Source organism: Aspergillus alliaceus (genome assembly GCF_009176365.1).
Source record: "Aspergillus alliaceus strain CBS 536.65 unplaced genomic scaffold BDW43scaffold_8, whole genome shotgun sequence".
Lineage (NCBI taxonomy): Eukaryota > Fungi > Ascomycota > Eurotiomycetes > Eurotiales > Aspergillaceae > Aspergillus > Aspergillus alliaceus.
This window is the reverse complement of record NW_022474691.1, coordinates 497,636-518,678: the sequence shown is the minus strand read 5'-3', so window position 1 is coordinate 518,678 and position 21,043 is coordinate 497,636. Positions and strand designations below refer to the sequence as shown.

Below are 21,043 nucleotides of genomic sequence, written 5' to 3'. Positions count from 1 at the left end.
GAATTAATTTGATGAATCCTTAAACGTATAGCTATACGAACTATTAAGGAAAACGGATCTACAAATCTCCCATTCTAGAGGAAACTGATTCCCTGACCCTGACGCTGCCGATAGAACCGAACATGTAGGTTTAGGAAATGTCAAGGTTATATTAGATGTCTGCACCTTGGGATTGGTATCTTGATTCTTTCTGCTTTTTTTCTCTCTCCCCCTCCCTTTTTCTATCTCGTTTTTTTTTAACAGTTCCTAATAATTGCAGGCATAAGAGCACTCTTCTTCCATACCATATCTTCTACATATTATATATCTTTACTCTTACCATATCTGTCTAACTGTTGATCTAATGGAGCCAAGGGAGAAGGAGTTCAAAAGAAATCAAGATATGATTGATTGGCTAACTTCAAAACTAAGTGGGAAGTATTTCGTGAGAAACAGTCTAATAACAGGTCATTCTAGGGGGCTCTATTGCCGCAGGAAAACAAAGGGGCAAGAGGCAGGATATCGGCAAGAAGGCAAGGCAATCGCCTATCAAAAAGCAAAGGAATTAATGGGGGCAGATTGCATCTGTCGACGGCATGTCGAAGAAAAGAAAAAGGATAAAAAGGATAAAAAGGAAAAGAAAAGATAAGAAAAAGAGGGGAAAAGAAATGAAACAAAATTATACCCCAAGGGGAAAGTAAAGGGATTGAAGCATCTAGCAGTCGATCACAACGGGAGTGCTAGCACCGGAGATCTGAATATCCGAGTCCTCCTGGGCATCATCATTGATTCCGTTGCCGAGGCGGCCTTTGGCCATCTCCTGGGAGGCCAGGTTGACCGTCTTGTTAATCTGTGGCCACCAAGCGTGCATGTTCTTGCGGTACCAGTTAACCGTGGCAGTCAAACCCTCGGGGAAGGAGACGCGCTGGCGCCATCCAAGGTTCAAAAGCTTGGAGCCGTCGACCCGGTAGTCGGTGTCGTTGAAGGGACGGTCGGCAATCCAGGAGAGGCAGCGTCCGAAGTCGCGCTTCGGGCTGTAGCCGAAGAGCTCCAGAGTGCGGACGGCAACCTCGAGGTTTGTGACGGGGAAGTCCGACTGGACGTTGTAGGCCTCACCGATGACGCCCTTGTGTAGCAGCGTGTCGAAGGCATCGGCGGCATCTCCTCCATAGAGATAGCGGCGGACGTTAAGGCCGGAACCCTGGATCGTAAGAGGCTGCTGGTTATCCAAGAGGATGCAGAAGCGGGGGATAATCTCTGCAAGTATGGTTAGCCAGGGTCTCTTTTGGGATCGGATACATGGTATGCTCACTCTCGGGATACTGGCAAGGCCCGTATACATTGTTGCTGCGCACCACCACGGACGGGATGTTGAATGACTGGGAGTAAGCCCAGACGTACATCTCAGCGGCAGCCTTAGAAGCCGAGTAAGGGTTCGTGGGCTTCAGCTGCTGGTTTTCGTCGAAGAACTCCTCATTCGCATCGCCGTATACCTCGTCAGTGCTGACGTGGATAAAGCGGCGTACGCGTCCCTGACGGGCACGGACGGCATCGAGAAGTCGCTGAGTGGCAATCACGTTGTTGAGGGTGAAGCCGGATGGGTCTGAGAATGAGTTCTGAACGTGGGAGTAGGCGGCGAAGTGCATGACACAGTCAATGTCGTAGTCCTCCATGACCTGCGACACAGCAGCTTCGTCGGTCAGATCGCCATGGACGAAGCGGAAGTTGGGGCGAGACTTCAGGCAGCGGACGTTGTAAAGGGAAGCCACGACATCCAGCTTGTCGAAGCAGATGATGTTGTATTCAGGGTACTGAACAGCAAGATGCCGGGTAACCCAGCCACCGCTGTGAAGGAGACAAGGTTAGCCAGGGTTCAAGATCTAGGGATACGGATAAACTTACATGAAGCCAGCTCCTCCGGTGATCAAGATGTTCTTGATGTCGGTCCGGGGCTCGAAGCGAGTGCTACCAATGAGACGCTGGTCCTCAAGGTCATTGGGGTGTTCAACGACAACCTCACGATGGCTGCTCTGCTGCACAGTGCGAGCCTTCATGGGAAGGAACTCAGGTCCATCAAGCATAGCAGGGGCCATTGTAGCTGGAGATAGTCGAATGTTGATTGGGTTCCGGTTGTTTGGTATATCGACCGAAGGATTGTTTGCTCTCTAGATTGCTGGGCTGGCTGTTTTTTTGCTTGCTTGATTGCTTGGTTGCTCTGTCGCTCTGTCGCTCGCTTTGTTGCTTGCTTGAGTGATTGAGAGGCTTGTTCTGAGATTCTATCGGCACCTTTCCTGCCCTTCTTATATCTTCATGTCGAGGAGGTTTTTGACACTTGAGTACAGCCTCTGATTATCGCGCATCAAATCAAATCATCACGCAACTTTGATGCATTCGCCTAACTGGCCTGAAACGCTCTCCAGCACGCTCGCTATCATGATGACTCTACTGGTTTGCACAATCTCCTCAACTGAAAGGCCGTATTTTCAGTTGACTCCGGATAACTCCGTAAGCGATACCGAAGATCTAGTTTGAACTACGCCCGTACATTGGCTAAAACAAGGATTATCCTGAGTAGAAGAGGGTCTGAAGGAATCGATCCCTGCTACAAAGCAGGCCTGATTGAAGAATGAGCTGATCGTGCTTATCTCTACCCGGCGTTAATAAGCGCCTCCCATGCGGACCCGGGTAAGATCTACATAGCTGTAATACTCCGGGCTCATTCTTTGGCTCTATATAATAATACTGGGATAATCTGCAACTTTGGTAAACTAAGATTTCAGGCCGTTCCTGCAAAACATAACTGCCAAGCCAGTAACATCCCTGTTTGACAGCGTCCTTCAGCTACATCCAAAGCTTACCGAGTTTAGACCGACAGAATGGGATCAATTGAAACCCCCGCCCAGGTCTTCATGATCTTTGGTAGGTTGGCCTACCAACATCCTGAAACATACTAGCTGGACTGACGCTATCATTCAGGAAATGGCATGATTGCCAACCAGATCAAGGATGTCCTTCAGGAGCAGGGCAAAACGGTCGTTATGTCCAAGGCCAGGACCGAGAGCCGTGAGCAGGTCTTAAGGTATGCCGATCTTCTTTACTACAATAATTTTTAACCAATCTATCTCTTGAATATCTTCCTGACGTCCCATCTAGTGATCTTGTCGAGCACAAAGTCACTCGGGTGTTCAACTGCGCTGGTACCCGTGGTACTCCCAACGCCGACTGGTGCGAAGACCACAAGGTCGAGACTGTCCGGTCCAATGTTCTTGGAGCCCTCAACGTGGTAGATGTTGCCTACGAACTTGGCATCCACGTTACGCACATCGGATCCGCCTGTATCTACACTCGGTCACAGGAAGAGATCAAGACCCTCCCCCCCTTCACGGAGGAGGACGAGCCCTTCTACCAGGGCTCCTGGTACTCCCGCAGCCGTCTACTCAGCGAGCTGACCATTCGCCACTACCCTAACCTGCTGCTCCTGCGTATCCGCCTGCCTATTGCTGCCGATCTGCATAAGAACAGCCACATCGGACGGTTGCTGAAGTGTGAGAAGATCGTTGACTGGACTGGAGTGAGTGCCCCGTACAAATTAGTTCCTCTCGTATTGTCTCCACTATGACTAACAGAATCTAGTCTGGCTCGATTCTGCTCAACCTCCTCCCTGGCGCTGTCATTCTATCCGACAATGCCGAGACCGGCGTCTACAACTTTGTCAGTTCCCCACTACCACTCTGATTTTCCTATTGACAGGTTCCACTGCACGAGCCAGAAACTAATGAACTAAAACAGGTAACCCCTGGTGAGATCAGCAACGTTGAGATAATGGAATTGGCCAAGAAATACATCAGGCCCGACCTCACCTGGCAAACATTCGGACTCGACGACATGGCCAAGATCCTTAAGGCCCCGCGCGCTAACTGCATCTTGGACGCCAGCAAGTTCAAGAACAAGCTGCAGGAATACGGGTACGAGGTGAAGGAGCGTCGGGAGGCTCTGGAGGAACTCTTCCAGGTCATGGTCAAGAAGGGTCTATAGAGGGGTCTAGACCGATGCACATGCGTAGATGACTTTTTCGTTCCCTTCCCCCTTTTCCTATTCTTTTCTCTTAATTTCTTTACTTCTTGAACTTTCTAGAGTAGATTAGAGTTATATATTTGAATCCCAGCGTCTATTTATTTATTTTGCAGCTGGTTTCTATTCGATATTTTCATAGAACGTGTGTTTTGTACATGCGGGCTAATTCCACTCGGACATGGGTTAGTTTTCGGCCGCCATGGATATTGTAGGAGGGTTTTCCTGGATGATATTGGGGCCTTTAGACTTCGATGTTTTCCAGCATAGTTCTATTTATTATTGCCTGTAAATATCATTTATTACTGTGTTAATAAAACATGGGAAAACAATTGATAGAGGTTCATAAAGTCTAGTATTTTAAATAATCGGTCAATTCCCATCTTCGGGTTCAAATATATATCTTCTCTCAGTATACTGCCAACGCATCCACTACTATCAACTATATATAATCTTACATTGATTATGACCATGCAAATTACCTAATATTGTAGGCGATATGGTTTATGCCTAGCGGATAGATGCTTTGTTGAATCGAGCAGAGCGTTGAGTTCCTTTAAAGGGTTCATGGGCTATAAGTCCCTTGTAGACAGGACCATCTTGGTAGCTCTAGTTATCATGAATTTGATCGTTTTTGATCGTGAGGTTCGATTTTCAATTTGATATTTTCTACATCTTAAAACCTACAACGCCAAAGATCAAGATAGGTATCTAAACATACTTAAAGTTCGTATATGGGACAGAGTATATTATTACCATTTTTGAAATCTGTTTTACAGTACAATTGATGCAAATTCAACTACTCAAGGGTCCTTAGCCAATAAGCTGTTCTAACACATTATCCAATTATTCATAAGGTAAACTAATTTTCCTAGTGATAGTGAAATCGCCTCTACGAGAGACAATACGATGCTGGGACACCATATCTTCCAGAACCAAGGAGAGGCGAAGGGGAAACGAAAGGTACCGTGATGTGATAGCAATTGCAGTGTTCGCGAGGGTACTCGGTACCGGGATGCAGGATGGCCAGTGCGGCCCGAACGATGGCCCGACGGGGGGATTTACGATCTCTTATAGACAGTGACTCGGTAGAGATTGGTACTTGGCGAATCAGGAAAGGGTGTATTGTTGATTGAGTATGAAGATAGAAATCCATAGGGAGTAGTGTGCCGTACTATAGAAGTAGGCACAAAGTAAATGATATATGTTAAAGGTAGTAGAATAGTACATACTCGGTACTTCGGAGGGTCTAGTCGTCAAAGTCTAGAGTGAAAAGAAACAGCTTCAGTAGGGAGTCGTTATGGCAGTCGTTATTATATTAGTGCGTTGCTAGAAACCACATGTCTATATCTATGAATCAATGAAAACTGAGAATAACAAGTATTATGACAACTGCGCAATTTATCATCTCCCTCCCGTCAAGCCGAAACATTCACCATCTTGGAGCGAGCCGCGATCTTCTCACCCAGGGCCCATACTGACTGGTTAGCCAGAATATCCGACGACTTCAGAGTCGCCACAAACTGTCGCGTGACAAAGTTGCGCAGCTCGACTGCGACCAGTGAGTCGAGACCCAATTCCAGAATAGATCCTTCGCGCAGGTCGATGCTGCTCACGTCCACCGAGATAAGACGGGCCAGCTGTTGCGACACGGCGCGGGAGACATATTCCACCACAGCCTCCACGTTGCCCTCGGCAATGACCTGTTCAAAGGTCTTCTCCTCGCCCTGGTCCTGTTCGCCTGAGGCGGCCCGTCCGGCGTCGCGGACCTGGCTGAACATGTTGGACTTGATGGTGCCGTTGTGGGCGGTCGCACCGGCGAGGGATTCGGTATCGAAGCCGATGATGGCCTGGTCCCAGGTGGGGGCCTCATGACCGTTTGCAGCACCGAGGACGTGGTCGATGAAACGCGAGAGCTCCTCGGAGCGGGTGATACCAAAACCGGCGCGGCGAAGGACGCCCTGGCGCGTGGCATCGTGCATCAACAGCGAAGCATCGTCGGTCCAGCCGATGTTGATGGTCAAGAAACGAGTGCTGTCTTCCAGCAAGTGCTTCTCCTGGTGGGCGAGTGAGTCCTGCAGTGAGTTTCCGGCGTTGTAGCTGGCCTCGGCTTGGCAGCCCACGATGTTGGAGACGGACGAGAGTGAGAGGAAGAACTTCAGGTCGGGAGAGCCGAAGACGTGGCGGAGGTTCAGTGTGCCGTTGACCTTGCTTGCTGTAACATTTTGGAAGTCATCATATGTAGTCAGCTCCAGGGGACGGTCCTAAGAGATCGTTAGTTTATAGCTTGTGAGGTGCTGAGGGGAAAGGAAACTTACAATCATGACCATAGCAGATTGGATGACACCGCGCACTGGAGGCGCACCCTGGCGAGTGGCTTCTGCTGCGGCCTCGCGGACGCTGGACTCAGACGACAGGTCGCCCTTGAGAGCGTACAGGCGGAAACCAGGCCGGATAGCCTCCAGCTTGGCTTGGAGGGCGCGGTATGTCTCGGGGTCAACACCGCGACGGGTGATCGTGGCGATGTGTTTGGCACCGCGGCTCGCCATTATGGCCAGGAATCTCTGCCCAATGTCACCGAGGCCACCGGCAACGACGTATGTGGCCTCTTCATCGGCCCAAGGGTCCGAGTTGGGCGCGGAAAGAACCTGGACTGTTGAGTCAGGGTTGGCATGAAGCACCACCTTTGCATCAGTATTCGCATTGGCCAATTCCAACGCCTCAGCTGCCTCGGAAACGTCAAAGGCCTCGATATCCAGTCCTGCCAGCGGGGTATTTTCGAGCGCAGCCACGGCGGAGGTGACAAGAGAGCCTGCCAGATCAGCACGAGCCTGCAGAAGAGCAGAAATGTCGACGAAGTGGAAGGCCATATTAGGAGGCATCTTTGGCGCACTAGCGACTGGGGAAGATGGGTGACCAATGACCACAAAATTTCCGAATGGCTTGACAAACGCCAATGCTTCAACGGGGACGGCATCCTCAGCAATCTGGATGACCGCGTCGAGTCCACCGGCAAAGACCTCGTGCGCGGAGCGACGGTGGAGAGAGCGACGGGCAACAAGCACATCAGCAGCATCGATCTCAAGTTGCTCCTTGAGCAAGCGAGCTTCCTTCGCATCAGCCGCTGTAGCCGTAACACGGGCACCGATGGATCGGGCTAGAGCAACGGCTGCCCGTCCAGCTGCAGTGCGCGCTCCATGAATCAGGACGGTACTCTCACTAGAGGAGAGGTGGGCCACGTCACGAATAGCATACAAAGCTGACATGGCATTCAAAAGCAAGGCGGATGCGGTGCTTGATTGCACGTCGGCCGGGATGCGAGCGGCGTGAGAACGGGGAATGCGCAGTCGAGAGGCGCCAACAACGGGAGACAGCGCGACAACGCGATCGCCGGCAGTCAAAGAGCTGACATTAGCACCCACCTTCGCAACAATTCCTGCGTACTGTCCAAGGGAAGCAGGTGCCTCAGTAGCGGAAACCACAAGAGCTTGGACCTCCACTTCAATCGCATCCACCGCTAATGGCGTGGCATAGACATTGTTATCATCCTCGAAGAAGGGTGACCCGTCGGAGGCAAGAGCCAAAGGCCGCTTGCTGTCCGCGAAGCGAACCGTTTCAGTCTTCGGGCCGGTTTCCCCATCAGCAGTGACAGCAGTGTTGATTGTCTCATTGCGGTGGATACGAGGGACAACCACAGCACCATTTGTGCGGATACGATACTCCCGCTCCTCGTGCGGGGCCTTGCGATCTGCCACCTGACGGACTGCATCGGCGACAAGGCTCACCAGACGCTCGTGGGCACTCTCCTTGGCAAGCACGCCCGAGGCTGCATGGATCGTAGTCATTCGCAGATCATCGTTCTCCGCGTGGGCTGTGCGTGCGAAGCCTGTAATCTGGTGGAAGCGCGCCTCATCGGGCGCAAGCCACACCAGACGGGATGGCTTGGATAGGAGAGACTTGGCTCCATGGAATGTAGCGGCCTCTGCGATGATCGGAGTATCGGGTTTGTCATCGATCACAACGACAGTATCATCGGTGGTGAGGGCCTCCACATGTAGAGAGTCAAAGGTATTGAGTGAGATCTTAGCATCTGAAGTGCTCAGTGCTTTCTGAACAGCAGTAACCCAAGCAGGAGCATTGGAGGTCGAGTGTGTGACGATGTGGATATGGCCAGGGAGCTGAGACCTAGATGGCTTTGCAACGGCAATCAACCGGCCGTCAGCAGCCTCACGGAAGGCCAGCTGCTCTTCAAGGCGAGTAGGCTTCGTTCCCTGCAGAGTGGCGCGCCATGAGTCACCCTTGGCGTTGCGTCCGCTGAATACCAGGAGCACTGTACCACCAGGTCGAACAAGGACGGCGGCCTGGTTGAGCCACTGGGCCGATCCAACCAGCACGAGATCGTACGCACCGGTTCGGAAACCACGCAACGCAGGGTTGGACTGGGGGCGGAGGGTGCGGTACTGCACCTGGAATTCACCAAGGCGCGCAGCAGCAGCATCGAAGCGGCCCGGAGTGGAGTCAACAAAGTCGTGCACGATCACCCTGTTCTGGGACTCGATCGTAGTAAGGACCTCTTCGGATGCATCAACTGTAGCACCCAGACCAATGGTTGTAAGGCCATGCTTCTTGCTGGTGATCAGTGTAAGAAGGTCGGCCAACGCTGGGCTTTCTGGCAAGTCCTCAGCGCGCACATAGTTTACATCTGGCTTCCAGCCGAGCTCGTAGCAGATGTTTCGCGCATTTGCAGCGCTTGCAGCGTCGGTGGTTGCTGCAGAGCTCGACCCAACGCTCTTGAACTCCATGCCCGAAACCGAGAGCACGCGGTCCCCACTAGCCAGCACCGAAATGTCGGAAACGGCAGTGCGCAGATGGCTCGACGATAGCTGGGTCGAGATATCCAGCTTGGTACTGGGCTTCTGCAAAGAAGGACTAGAGGAGATTAGCAACTCATCAATGTGCACCGGCGTAATAGTTCCGGAGCCCAGACGGCGGCCGACAAGCGGCAGGGACGAGTGGAAAACAATTTCGAGGGTGGATGGGTGGACAACGTGGGGGCGCTGGTGCTGTCTAGGCATGGAAGCCTTGATGTCGAGAATGCCAAACGAGGACAAGGCCTGCGAAGCATCACTCGCAATAGTGTAGGAGTCCAGACCGGCAAACGATGGGCCATACTTGTTGCCAACCGCTTCGATTTCGCGATAGAGGACTTCCCTGGAGACAATCTCACTCTTAGAAGGAAGCTGGGGCAATTCCTCCGGCGCGGCTTCGTCAGCAGAGGGACGGCCTTCTGCCACCACAGCCTCAACAACACCAGTGGCATGCTCATGCCACTCATTGTCATCATGTGAGAGAGCCGTGATGGTGAAGGTAAAGCCGAAGTCCAAACCAGACTGTGGTCGGAGACTCAACTGTAATTCCACCCGTTCCCGATCGGGCACGACAAGTCCACGCTTGAAGTAAACATCACGGAGAGAGAATGCCTCAAGTGGCAGGTCGGCGATACGGCGACGGGCGAGCTGTGCCACGGCCTCAACTGCCATACTGACGAATCCTGCGCTGGGGAAGGTTGTCACCCCGTCAACCACGTAGTCTTCCAGCCATGGCAAACTAGCCTTGCTGATGAAATGGCGCCAGCGGGGCTCGAGATCAGTGGCATCGGGAACGGGAACACCAAGCAAATCATGGTATGGCTCTTTGCGTGTGAGATATGCACGCGTCACGCGGGACTGCTGCCAGTGTTTGGTTGAGTGGTCCCATGGGTATGCGGGCAGATCGTGGCGCACTAATGCGGTGTCTGCCCCTGGAGCGAGTGCGGACACAGGATCCCAGTTGACGCGAACTCCGCGTTCAAACAGCTTGCCGCTGAACGTTAAGGTGCTCTCGATAGCACTAAACTTACGCTGCAGAGGTGCCTGGTAGTCATAAGAGATCTGGGGCATGTCCGGTTGCTGCAAGGTCTGGCGGACTGGTCCAGCCAGTGCTGGGTGCGGGCCGACCTCGACGAAGAAAACATTTTGACCAGACTGGTGGCGAGCTCTGACGAGGGTCTCAACGGCATCGGAGAAGCGGACCGGGTTTACCAAGTTGTCGATCCAGTATTCAGCGTCGAACCCAGACGACTTGGGCTCGCCCGAAACAGACGATACATATTCAACAGGCTTGCCATTGGAAGTAGGCCTGCGCTCAACATCTAAGACACCGAGACGATCGCGGTACTCCTGCGCGACTGCCCCCATGTGGTGTGAGTGGTATGCAGTATCAACTTGCAGCAGGCGGTGGAATGTTCCATCGTTGGCCAGGGCGATGCGGTTGTCCACTTCCTCAATGGCATCGGCATCACCCGAGATAGTCACACTTCGGGGACTCGCGATACAAGCGATCACCGCCTTACCTTTAGGTAAGTTCTCCAGATATTTGGAGGCATCATGCTCGCCGAGTCCAACAGACAGCATAGCGCCGCGGGGAAGGCCTCTGGCCTTGACGGCAGCCACCATGAAGCCACGGTGGTAAGCAACCTTGAGGGCAGTCTCGTGCGTCAGATGTCCTGCGGCATACGCGGCGGCAATCTCACCACTCGAGAGGCCTACAACCGCGCGTGGGTGCACCCCTTGCGCCTGGAGTAGTTCGAGGAGGGCTATCTGAACGGCGGTCGTGGAAGGCTGTGCAAGCATGGCCTCGTTAATGCGAGATTCTTTAGGATTGCGAAGAAGCTCAGTCTCCAAGTCCCAGTCGGCACCCAGCTGGTTTAGGATATCGCGGGATTTGCGAATAGAATCGCGGAAGATGGGGCTTGGGTTGGACTCCAGCAGCAGCTCGCGGCCCATTCCCGCCCACTGGGAGCCCTGACCAGTAAAAATGGCGACGATATCCACCTCAGCAGGTACGGGCTTGGCCGCGGGGCCAGCGATCCCCTGCTGGAGTGCCTCGAGTAGCGAGGCTCGGTCATTTGCCACGGCACTGAAACGATACGGCAGTGCAGAGCGACGGTGTAAGAGCGTGTACGAGAGATCAGCCAAGGGTGTCTCTGCGCGTTGCTCGACCCATGCGTGCTGGGCCTGGATCATGGCTTTCAGGGATGCCGGGCTATTTGCGGAGAGTGTGAAGAGGCGAGAGAAGCCATCGTCGCAGCTAGATGCCTTCTGAGCCTTTCGCGGCCCTTGTTCAAGGATAACGTGGGCATTTGCACCACCAAAGCCGAAGCTATTGATGGAGATTCGGGGGGTGATACCGGCAGCTTGTGGGAAGGGGATCACCTCAGTCGGGATCTTTATCTTGTCTAACGGCAAACCTGGCTTCGGGGTCTCAAAACCGGCGACTGGAGGGATTAGCTCACGTTCCAACATCAAAGTTGCTTTGACCAAGCTGGAAAGACCAGCCGCGCTCTCGCCGTGGCCGATGGCACCTTTAATAGACCCAACATAGAGAGGTACCGAGCGTTCCTTAGAGCCGGTAAAGACACTTGCAATGCCGTCCAACTCTTCCTGATCACCGGCCTTCGTGCCAGTGCCGTGGGCCTCAACGTAGGCAACTTCTTCCGGCAACAAACCCGCTCGGCTGTACACCGTACGTGCTAGGTTGGCTTGTGCCTTGCCATTGGGATAGGTGATCCCCTGGGGTGTGTAGCCATCCTGACCCGTGGCGGTATTTCGGATCACTGCTCGGATGGGGTTACGGTCCCGGATCGCGGCATCAAGACGCTTCAGAACCAGCACAACTACACCCTCACCACGACCATACCCCTTGCCACGCTGGTCGAACGGGTAGCAGCGTCCGGTGCTACTGAGCATGTGTAGATTGCTCAGGCCGATGAAGTGGTCGGGACCAAGCGTGAGATTAGAGGCGCCGACAATGGATGTGTCCGACTCGCCGTCCCGCAGACTTTGGCAGGCCAAATGCAGGGCAATAAGGCCGCCGGAGCATGCTGTATCGAGCGTCATTGAGGGACCGCGCAGATCCATCACGTGTGAGATACGGTTCGATAGCATTGCCTTTTCTACGCCTGACATGTAGTAGGTGGGCATGTCGAGTGTGTCCTTGTACAGGTTGCGGTCATAATCCATTGGGAATAGGGCTGAGTAGACCGAGGTGGCTGTCCCGGCGACATCCTCGCGGGGGATACCACCGCTTTCGAGAGCCTCGTAGGCGAGTTCTAGGAGGATGCGTTGTTGTGGGTCGATGGCAGCGGCTTGCGCCTTGGAGTATTTGAAGAAGGTATTATCAAAGTCGCGAACATCCCCCGAGATAAAGTGTCCGCCAGGGTGGTTACTGGTGCCGGTAGCATCGTCGGCATTGGGGTGGTAAAAGGCCTGTTTCATGTAAGTCGGGTTTCACTTTCAGATCCTTTTTCTCAAACTCACATCTCCATTGTACCGGTCTTCTGGCACCGGCGTCCATGCCGGTCGGCCACTCTCGAGAAGCTCCCAAAGGCCGTCAGCATCGTTGGCGCCACCAGGCAGGCGCAAAGCCAGACCAACTACGGCGATTGGCTCGAGAGGGGCTGTGGCGTTAATGTTGTTAGAGTTGGAGTTGTCGGCCATGTTGTCGGTATGGTTGATGTTATTAAGATTAGTGATACTATTGATATGACTTATAGTGTTCGTGCTGTTGATATTAGGTGCCGATGGTAAGTTGGCGCTGTTGGCGTAAGTGATACAGTCGTCTATATTAATTCTTTGGCGCTGTCGATGCCTTTGAAACTTTCAATGCTTTCGATGCTGTTGGTGATATTTCGATTCTCCCTTGGAATTTGTCCCTTTTTAACTGATCCTGTGCTCCATGTATGTATCCCGAGTACATATAATGAGTAAAGATGATTGAAAGAGTCAGTTGATGAGCACAAGTTACGTTGCCTGTCGTAAGATTCTAGCTCGTTCATGGACCTTTGGTGTGGAGCTCAGATCGACGCTTCAGGCAAGCTTCTTAGGTCGAGAGATATGCTGAAGAAGCCTGAAGGATCTCACCAGTTCCACCTTAGAGCGTTTCGGAGACCGAGTTATGCGAGTTTAGAGTCAAACGAGGTATGTCGGGCCTTGACTCTGGAGAATTGTGCATGTATAACGACCGAGTTGACTCGGATTCTTGGCAGAGTCAATGTTATTATAGCTCTGGTGGAGCCCTAATGCTTCGGCTTACTCTGTTGAACCTGAAGATGAGGCATTCCACTAAGGCCTGACTCTGCTTCCCAAGCCGTCGGAATCCTGGTCGCTATAACTACTATCTTTTCCGAATTTAATTCAAAAAAAAAAAAAAAAAAAAGGAAAAAAGGTTATGTACGATTTGGTAAGATCCTTCTTTTCATTCTCCCTTTTCCTCCGCCTATCAGATATGTCATCTCTAATATTACGCGTTGTGTTATTCAGCACGAGAAATCAAAAAAAGAAACGCAAAGAAAATCTATTCTATAAACATTAAGCTGGCATGAGAGAATACAACGAAAATCAGATAGCCGTCCCTGCTTCACACCTTTACCTGCAATGTCAGCGTCACCTTGTCCTCTTCCGACGTCCTGTCCAAACACTCCGACATGGCCGCATCGACCAGTTGATTCACCAGCGACCTAGCTCTCCCTCGCTGGCAAGTAACCGAGTACTCGACCGACGCAGCCACCGACACACCACTGCTGTCCTCACTGACCGAGGATGTCGCGTAGTGCAGATTCCCCTTGCAAGCGGTACTCTTCGCGTCCTGGCCATCAGCGAAGTCATCCGACACCAACATCGCAATCAAACTGTTCGGCTCCCCTTCCGTCCCCGTACTCAAAATCCCGCCGTCGAGCTCCATCCCATCCCCCAACCACGGAGGTTGCCGCCAGACGAGGTCCGTGTCGCCCAACGTGGCAATGGCTGTTTCGGACACTGTGTCCACCGGCCCTTGCAGGCCCACGTTTCCCATGGCATCAGTGGCACCGAAAGTGAGGGGCGGGAAGGTACCCACAGCGGCACTGGTGGGCATCAGATCCAGGGGATGGCTGTGCGGAGGATCCCCACCCACCAAAACGTTGGTCGGATCGACCGGACTCATGGGAAATGGCGATGGGCTCCTGCTGAACACGCGCGGGCGAGCAGTGGATCGGGACCCACGGCCACGTCCAGCGTTTACTGCTTGATCTTGCCCGTTCCCCTGGCGTTTGAGGCGTCGCATCAGCAGTGAGTATCGGTTCTTCAGCGCTGATGGTGCACGTGCCTCGAGGAAATAGTTGGCCATGAATTTCCAGTTGTGGCCGTAGACTTCAACAAGGTCGAGGAGGCAAGCATCCTGTCGGCACATTAGCCAGACGGAGACATTCGCATGAAGGAATACACTGAGGAGCCCCGGAGGGGGGGCGCTAGCCGCGACTCACCTCCTCTGGTGTCCATGGACTGTGATCCAGCTCTGGATTCAAATTCTCATTCCACCGTTTTGCACACTGGTCACCGTTGCGAGTTCCAACCACCGATGCCACGATGATCCATCGAGTACCGTGCGCAGCGACTGCCTCGCGAAGACGTGCATCTTCAGCGGGGAGCCATTTACCGTTCCGGATGACGTTCTGCTGTGAGGGCTTGGTTGTCGCCTCTACAGCGTCCATTTCTCTGTTCGAAACAATCATGTGGATACCTTCGTTTGACAAAATGTTCCCCCCCCCTCTTTTTTTTCTTTAACTCTGTTTGCACTTGCTTTTTGGCAGAGCCAGTCTATTATACCTAACCGGTGGTCCGGTACGCACCATGTGGTGCGCTGTGGCCTAAGACTAGGCCTAACTCATTTTATGCATCATAGCGAATTGAATCCCCTGTCACTTGCTTTATTACCCTACACAGACCATCTACGAATGAATACATATATGATCCCTCCCTTGAATCCTTCGATCGCCCGATTGGCCCTTGGCGATCGGTTACAGATGTAGATCTACATTCGTCCAATCGACTAAACTACAGAGGGAGTCATCATGTTTACGACCTTCTGCACATAAGACGACGCGAAGCCCACCCTGGCCTTCTCCAACACTCAAATAAGGTAATTCCGACAAATAAGTATGCATTGGGGGCGGAAAGGGCAAAAGAATACGAATGCCACACCGGGCTTCACGACCAAGTAGGCCTGATTTAAGGGCCTTCCAAATGCATATTATCCTGGTACGGTCCCGCGTCCAGGGCGTTCGACCCTCGTGATGTAGGGTATGTATTATCAAGGCCGTCGGGGGAATTCCGGCCCCGACTCAGGGAACAAAAGTACTCCTGTTACTAACGACTGCTAATGCTGTCTCGGATCTCCCCGGGATCCACACCGGCGAGTAAGACGCATACTAACCCCACGAGGCTGACAGGGATCCGTGATTGTTAAGCGATCGGAGACATCGATCTATCCGTCGGTGATATTAGAAACCTGGGAATATCCGAATTATCTCCCCGACCGCCGATCGGCACCTCCCATATATAACGCTAAAACAAAAAAGAATAATGGCTGATCAGCTAGATTAGCCAGAAACAGTCAGCGCCATCCATTACTCCCATTATCAAATCAATATGTCTCCTATTCGTGTCGGTCTAATCGGTCTGTCTAGCGCTGCAGGAGGCGCCTACGGCGGCACCGCGTGGGCAGCCTGCGCTCATCTGCCCTACCTCACCAAGTCCCCTCATTTCAAGGTAGTCGCATTGCTGAACAGCTCCGTGGAATCTGCAAAGGCAGCGATCCAAAAATATAATCTCCCTAGTGAAATAAAAGCCTACGGTAATCCTCAAGGTGAGTCCACAAGCCCTACCCAAGGGAGAGAAGCCCCGAATCTAACCCTAACGAATATAGACCTCGCCGACGACCCAAATGTAGACCTCGTCGTATGCAGCGTCCGAATGGACCGCCACTTCCTCACAGTTCGCCCGAGTCTGATCGCCGGGAAAGCTGTGTACGTGGAATGGCCCCTCGACCGCAACTTCGAAGTGGCCAAGGAAATGGCTGCCCTTGCAGCAAAACATAATGCCAAGACCCTCGTCGGTCTCCAGGGCTCTTATGCTCCCATCGTTCGTAAGCTGCGATCGGTTGTAGAAAGTGGTGAGATCGGCCGCATTTTGTCAAGTACGGTGCTGGGCAGCTTTGGCAACAATACCGATGCGGAGAGCGAGAATGTGCGGTATTTCCTTGATCGGGAGGTCGGGGGGAGTCCGATGACGATTCACGTCGGTCATACTATAGAGACTGTTACATCTGGTGGGTTTTCTTTCTCTGTAATATCAAAAGCTCAAGACTAACAAGCCGTCGGCATTATAGTTCTTGGACAATTTAAAAAGTTTAATAGTTCCTCGTGGATCTCCCGACCTACGCTGGATATCAAAGATTATACCACCGGCGAGGTCGTCGAGGCCGCTGCCCGGAATACGGTCCCTGATCAGATAGTCGCGACTGGGATTACCGAGTCCTCTGATGCCCAGGTGGCCATTCGACTTTATGCTGGTAAGGAATTTCCGGGTCAGCCGCGGTTGGATTGGCGAATCCAGGGAGAGAAGGGTTGGGCCCGTTTGACCTCCCCGATGTTTTTCTTAAATGTGGGGTCTACCGAGACGAAAATCGAGATCTCTGATAATGAAACGGGTAACGTCAGGGAGGTATCCGGGGAGGTAGAGGCGGATGAATGGGATGAGCTGCCGACTCCAGCGCACAATATTGCTCGTCTCTACGAAGCGTATCGACAGGATGAGTGGGTTCCTACCTTCGATTGGGCGTTAAAGAGGCATGAGACGATCGAAGGGATGTGGAAACAGTTTGACGAAGATACCAAGCAAGTCTAATGTCCTATATACTATATATATCGATTTAAATAGAAATAAGAAGCTCTGCTGTCCATGAGCGAGAGGCGACAATCTATTTGGATCTTGCGCGTCGGTATTATATTAAATGTGCTTTTGGCGAGCAATTTATATCTGGGACGCTTCTACTTAGATCATTCAAACCTGCCCCAACTCCGCATCATGATTGGTGAAGCTCAAGCTGATGAAATTGCAAAATACCTCACTGTTTCTTCAACCTGCCGACATCAGACGGTTTTACATACTCTGAGCTAGTACTGTCCGAGGTGATGTACATGATTGTAATACATTCATTGCTCATGAGGACTGTCTACTGGGAAGACCATAGTACAGGGGGTTGTCTACAGGAAGCCCGGCCCTTTATAAAAGGACTATGCCAACCGAAGATCTCATGGCGTTGTCACGCAGCCTTCCAAGATCGGAAACGTCTATATAGTCTACTTCTTCATCGAGACACGAATGCTATGGGTCAAGCAGCTCGCCCCAAAGAATAGTGCAGCAGCAACCATGAAAGGCAAACCCACCCAAAAGTTTCCGAGCACCAATCCTCGTCGGAACGCGGAGGCCATGATTGGACCAGCCACCATAGACCCGATACCCTGTGCGACAGCAAGCGTTGTATTGAGAACACCGATATGAGTGGGCTCCACCAATGCAGTGGCCACGGTGCGAAGCGTGGAATAGAACCCCCATCCACAAGCAAATACGCATGTGCCGAAGATGAAAGGAACTGGATGAGCAGCGATGGCCATAAGCGCGGCGCCTAGTGTCAAGGCCCAGGCACTACCCTGAGAGATACGGAGATCCTTTCCGACCGGAGACAATCGTTGAACCAGGATATTGGATATCTTCGGCAGAACGATTAGTAAGATACCGAGATTAACGATGCCCTTAAGTGCAATCACAAGACTAGCTCGGGAAAAGCTCCAGGAGAAGCACTTGGAGGCGTATTGAATGATGAGCTGGAGTGCTTGCCTTCCGATACCACCCAAGGTAAAGGCCAATGCCACGCATACCATATTCATGTTGAGAATCGAGCGGATGGTGCCAGCCGAACCCCTAGTCACATCCCACGCGCATGTCCACCAGCCTCGAGGTTTTATGGTATCGGCCGCAGTGAATTGGGAAGTATCGGCGTTGTTTTCGCAAAGGTCCGGAGCTCTGGTTTCGGAGACGCATGTGGCGGCTGACATACCCGCTATCTCAAACAACAGCCCAAGTAAATAAGGAAGCCAAGGTGTCCATGTCATGAGAAAAGCACTTAATGGGGTGGCAACGATTTCTGAAAGCAGAGCTGCTGCAGCGAGTATGAAAAAGACTGAGGACCTAAGATCATACGGTCAGTGCCAACTCTGCTCCGTAGATGCCGGGCTTCTGACCTTTTCTCGACCGGAAAGATATCTGTAACCATCGTGAAGGCCATCGATGTCGCGATCTGGGGGCCGCCACCACATATCAGAAATATGGGGGCGATCAGAACTGCTCGAATGGGGATGAAATCACTCCACCAGCCTTGAAAGATATCAGTTTCCCTTAGTTAGCCAATGCGCAGGTAAGGACAGTTCAATATTAAATTTGTCTCATACTGATCAACGCTATCGCGAATTGTTCCAAAAGAACTCCCCCAAGACATAAGAGCATAACCGGTTTGCGACCGACTTTGTCTGCCATTAGCCCGTATGGTACCGCAAGTATAATACCAGGAAGCTGTTCGAGTGTGTCTTTCCAGCCGTTCAGCAGGGCTAGCTCGCCCTGGATATCGGCAGCCTTGCAAGGAGAATCTTCCACCAAGGCATCTATACCATGTCCGTGTTGCTTACAAATAATCGACTCAAAGATCTCGATCTGCGGGGCGACAGACATAAAAGAGCCAAAATCAATTGTGAGGATAGCGACACAAATGAGGATCAAAAGTTGTCGTGTCTGATTTGGAGTAAAAGGGCCACAATGCTCGGGCGTGGGGACATTGTCCTGCGATTCCGCCAATAAAGGGGTCGTCTCCGATTGCTGAGACGTCGATGATGGACGTTGTGAAGGTAGCATGACTATATCTGAATCTAGAGCTCGCGCCGCGTCTGTACAGCCAGGATCTATATGATAGAAACAAGGCCAACAGAGACAGTTAATTTTAGAGACATGATAACAACTCAGTCATGCTGAGGGGGAGGTTACACCCCATAAATTAAGTCCGCTTCAAAGAATTCCGTTATCTCTCCAATGGACAACTTGGTTGGCAGCCTCGACGGCCCACTAAACGGCTCCTTAGCCCTACGTGTCGGCCAATGGTGATGGGCCATGGCAGTTGGAATCCTGCGCCAATGTCTTAGCGCTGTAACCCTTAATACGCACCGGTGCTATCAAGCTCAACGAGCCAAGTTCCGAACGGATATAAAGGGGCGAAGAGTGTCGGAAACAGAACCAAAAACATTTACGGCTCCCCTTTTTGCACAGATTTTCTTTGAGGGGCTATCGGCAAATGCGAATTGAAGGCGGACGGTTCGTTCCCTACGAGCTTAACCTGAGGTCTGCCATATTCATGGCCGTATATGAATATGACAAATCATACCACTCATATTAGCTGAATTATTGATTTATTTCTCTATTCTGGATTGATCTTCGTGATGGATAGTCTACCAAATCTAAATTCTGTGTGGACACCTTGATCAATCTTCTCATTCCTCGTTGGCTTTCCTGACGGGAGACGTACCAGTCGCGACAGTGAGCTGAGCTGCTTTCACCCTTAATCAAATGTTGAGGTGTTCCCTGCATTGATAGGAGTTTGGTTCGTCTTTAAAACCAGTGAAGCTCCACCATGTGCACTATTAACGTTAATTTTCTTCTCATTCCCTTTACCCATCAAGACTTTAGAAAGCACAATCATCCAATCTGCACCATCTCCGCCTATAAAGCCAATTATCGGACACTAGAACCTCCCTTATCATAGCCCTTTGAACTACATAGATCTCATGAGGGCAAGCCAAACTCTAAAGGCGCTTCGGCGTACCCACCAAACAAACATAGAGAGAGCACACTACCACAGCTCCTCAGGTTACCCACACCTTTTAGGCCGGTTACTCAAGCACTAGTTCATAATTGTGACCTGCTGACTCACGTTGTATGCCCCACAGCTCACGCCACCTGACACATTGACACAGACCTTGTAATGACGTTGAGCAGCATTTCACAAATTCGCTATTTAAAGGGCTGCATTCGCACTCTGGCTGATGCAGCATGGCTCAGAGCAGGTATTGCGTGGACCGCCTGACTTCCACGTTGTATCCATTCGAACGCGCCCAAATAGCGCTATACAGGCGCTAGCAACAGCTACATTAGCGCCACTGCATACAGTCCGATTGCGGTCAATACTCGGCTCCCTCTTTACAACTGCTGTAGCCAACGGTTTAGCCACAACTAAGAACGAGGCTAGTACTTGTTTCTGATCATGTCGGGCATGATTTTCGGGGGGAGCTCTAGAAGCATCAACTAGGGACGGTGCGCTTGATGTACTGGCGTGGGAATCGATTAAACGATCATCAGGACCGGTATTGGAGGCCTTGCCTCTCACAGTATCCAGCAAACCAGCCTGTATTTGCGGGCTCGCAACACTTGCAAACTCGGCATATACATTTAAGGGAAATACGTTGTAGAGGAAAACAATATCACCCTACCGATGCCGACTCGCTACTGCCTGAGTCAGTCGTGCAATGACTTGCAGCTTGCGTGCATTGTCCAAGGAGGAGATGCCCACAGACTTTTGGATATGTGGGAGTTCATGCACCGCAAAATTTGGGATATTTAGCCAGACATTACCGTGGGACTCGACAGAGACGGCATTATTGCCGTATGGCAGGGCAGGGACGCTTTCCTCGTAGTTGAGCTCCTGGTTTTGCGCGGCACGGCCCAGCAATGCACCTGCGACGAGAAGCAAAAATAAAGTCCTCATCGCTGCTGGAGGAATATAATCCCAAGTCAGAGATAAAAAGAACTTTTAAACTTTAGCGAGGATTGAAATAAGGGGGATTAATGCCGTTTGTGTATTTGCATGCCTCGTAGGATGGCTTCTTTCTATTTATAATACACCTGGCAGTCTGCAATCTCCTTCACTGGGTTCCAAGTAAGACTTGTACCCATACCCTGTAACCAGATGGTGGGAAATGGCTAAAGCCAGCTAGCATGTGTGACCTAGCATGTATGTTTTGGTGTGATACGGCGGG

The 21,043-nt window shown here is 51.8% G+C and overlaps 8 protein-coding genes across 8 annotated transcripts; 3 read left to right on the top strand and 5 right to left on the bottom strand.

Annotated features, from left to right (window-relative positions):
• The first annotated feature begins 67 nt into the window (after nt 1-67).
• Nucleotides 68-531, top strand: BDW43DRAFT_267228 (uncharacterized protein). Its single transcript, XM_032040974.1, has one exon. It carries the CDS (start codon nt 156-158, stop codon nt 330-332), a length of 177 nt encoding a protein of 58 aa, XP_031903418.1. The 5' UTR covers nt 68-155; the 3' UTR covers nt 333-531.
• A 163-nt stretch (nt 532-694) lies between these two features.
• BDW43DRAFT_323675 (dTDP-glucose 4,6-dehydratase) lies at nt 695-2,072 on the bottom strand (the record flags this gene model as incomplete). The annotated part of the gene is made up of 3 exons (XM_032049801.1): nt 695-1,236; nt 1,292-1,824; nt 1,882-2,072. 3 exons carry the CDS (start codon nt 2,070-2,072, stop codon nt 695-697), a joined length of 1,266 nt encoding a protein of 421 aa, XP_031903417.1.
• A 783-nt stretch (nt 2,073-2,855) lies between these two features.
• Nucleotides 2,856-4,014, top strand: BDW43DRAFT_308254 (UDP-4-keto-6-deoxy-glucose-3,5-epimerase/ UDP-4-keto-rhamnose-4-keto-reductase; the record flags this gene model as incomplete). The annotated part of the gene is made up of 5 exons (XM_032046453.1): nt 2,856-2,898; nt 2,956-3,058; nt 3,133-3,550; nt 3,613-3,690; nt 3,769-4,014. The coding sequence occupies 5 exons, from the start codon at nt 2,856-2,858 to the stop codon at nt 4,012-4,014; spliced, it is 888 nt and encodes a 295-aa protein (XP_031903416.1).
• A 1,454-nt stretch (nt 4,015-5,468) lies between these two features.
• On the bottom strand, nt 5,469-12,587 carry BDW43DRAFT_308253 (ketoacyl-synt-domain-containing protein; the record flags this gene model as incomplete). The annotated part of the gene is made up of 3 exons (XM_032046452.1): nt 5,469-6,314; nt 6,369-12,356; nt 12,408-12,587. 3 exons carry the CDS (start codon nt 12,585-12,587, stop codon nt 5,469-5,471), a joined length of 7,014 nt encoding a protein of 2,337 aa, XP_031903415.1.
• Nucleotides 12,588-13,506: 919 nt separating this feature from the next.
• BDW43DRAFT_308252 (SANT/Myb-like DNA-binding domain-containing protein) lies at nt 13,507-14,617 on the bottom strand (the record flags this gene model as incomplete). The annotated part of the gene is made up of 2 exons (XM_032046451.1): nt 13,507-14,304; nt 14,390-14,617. 2 exons carry the CDS (start codon nt 14,615-14,617, stop codon nt 13,507-13,509), a joined length of 1,026 nt encoding a protein of 341 aa, XP_031903414.1.
• A 937-nt stretch (nt 14,618-15,554) lies between these two features.
• BDW43DRAFT_308251 (Gfo/Idh/MocA family protein) lies at nt 15,555-16,811 on the top strand (the record flags this gene model as incomplete). Its single annotated transcript, XM_032046450.1, has 3 exons — nt 15,555-15,771; nt 15,832-16,233; nt 16,294-16,811. 3 exons carry the CDS (start codon nt 15,555-15,557, stop codon nt 16,809-16,811), a joined length of 1,137 nt encoding a protein of 378 aa, XP_031903413.1.
• A 455-nt stretch (nt 16,812-17,266) lies between these two features.
• BDW43DRAFT_308250 (putative MFS transporter) lies at nt 17,267-18,872 on the bottom strand (the record flags this gene model as incomplete). Its single annotated transcript, XM_032046449.1, has 3 exons — nt 17,267-18,155; nt 18,209-18,341; nt 18,416-18,872. The coding sequence occupies 3 exons, from the start codon at nt 18,870-18,872 to the stop codon at nt 17,267-17,269; spliced, it is 1,479 nt and encodes a 492-aa protein (XP_031903412.1).
• Nucleotides 18,873-20,025: 1,153 nt separating this feature from the next.
• Nucleotides 20,026-20,772, bottom strand: BDW43DRAFT_308249 (uncharacterized protein; the record flags this gene model as incomplete). The annotated part of the gene is made up of 2 exons (XM_032046448.1): nt 20,026-20,434; nt 20,498-20,772. The coding sequence occupies 2 exons, from the start codon at nt 20,770-20,772 to the stop codon at nt 20,026-20,028; spliced, it is 684 nt and encodes a 227-aa protein (XP_031903411.1).
• Between the last annotated feature and the right edge of the window lie 271 nt (nt 20,773-21,043).

Coding starts and splice junctions, on each gene's coding strand:
- BDW43DRAFT_267228 (XM_032040974.1), top strand. CDS start 156: ATGTCTGCACCTTGGGATTGGTATCTTGATTCTTTCTGCTTTTTTTCT.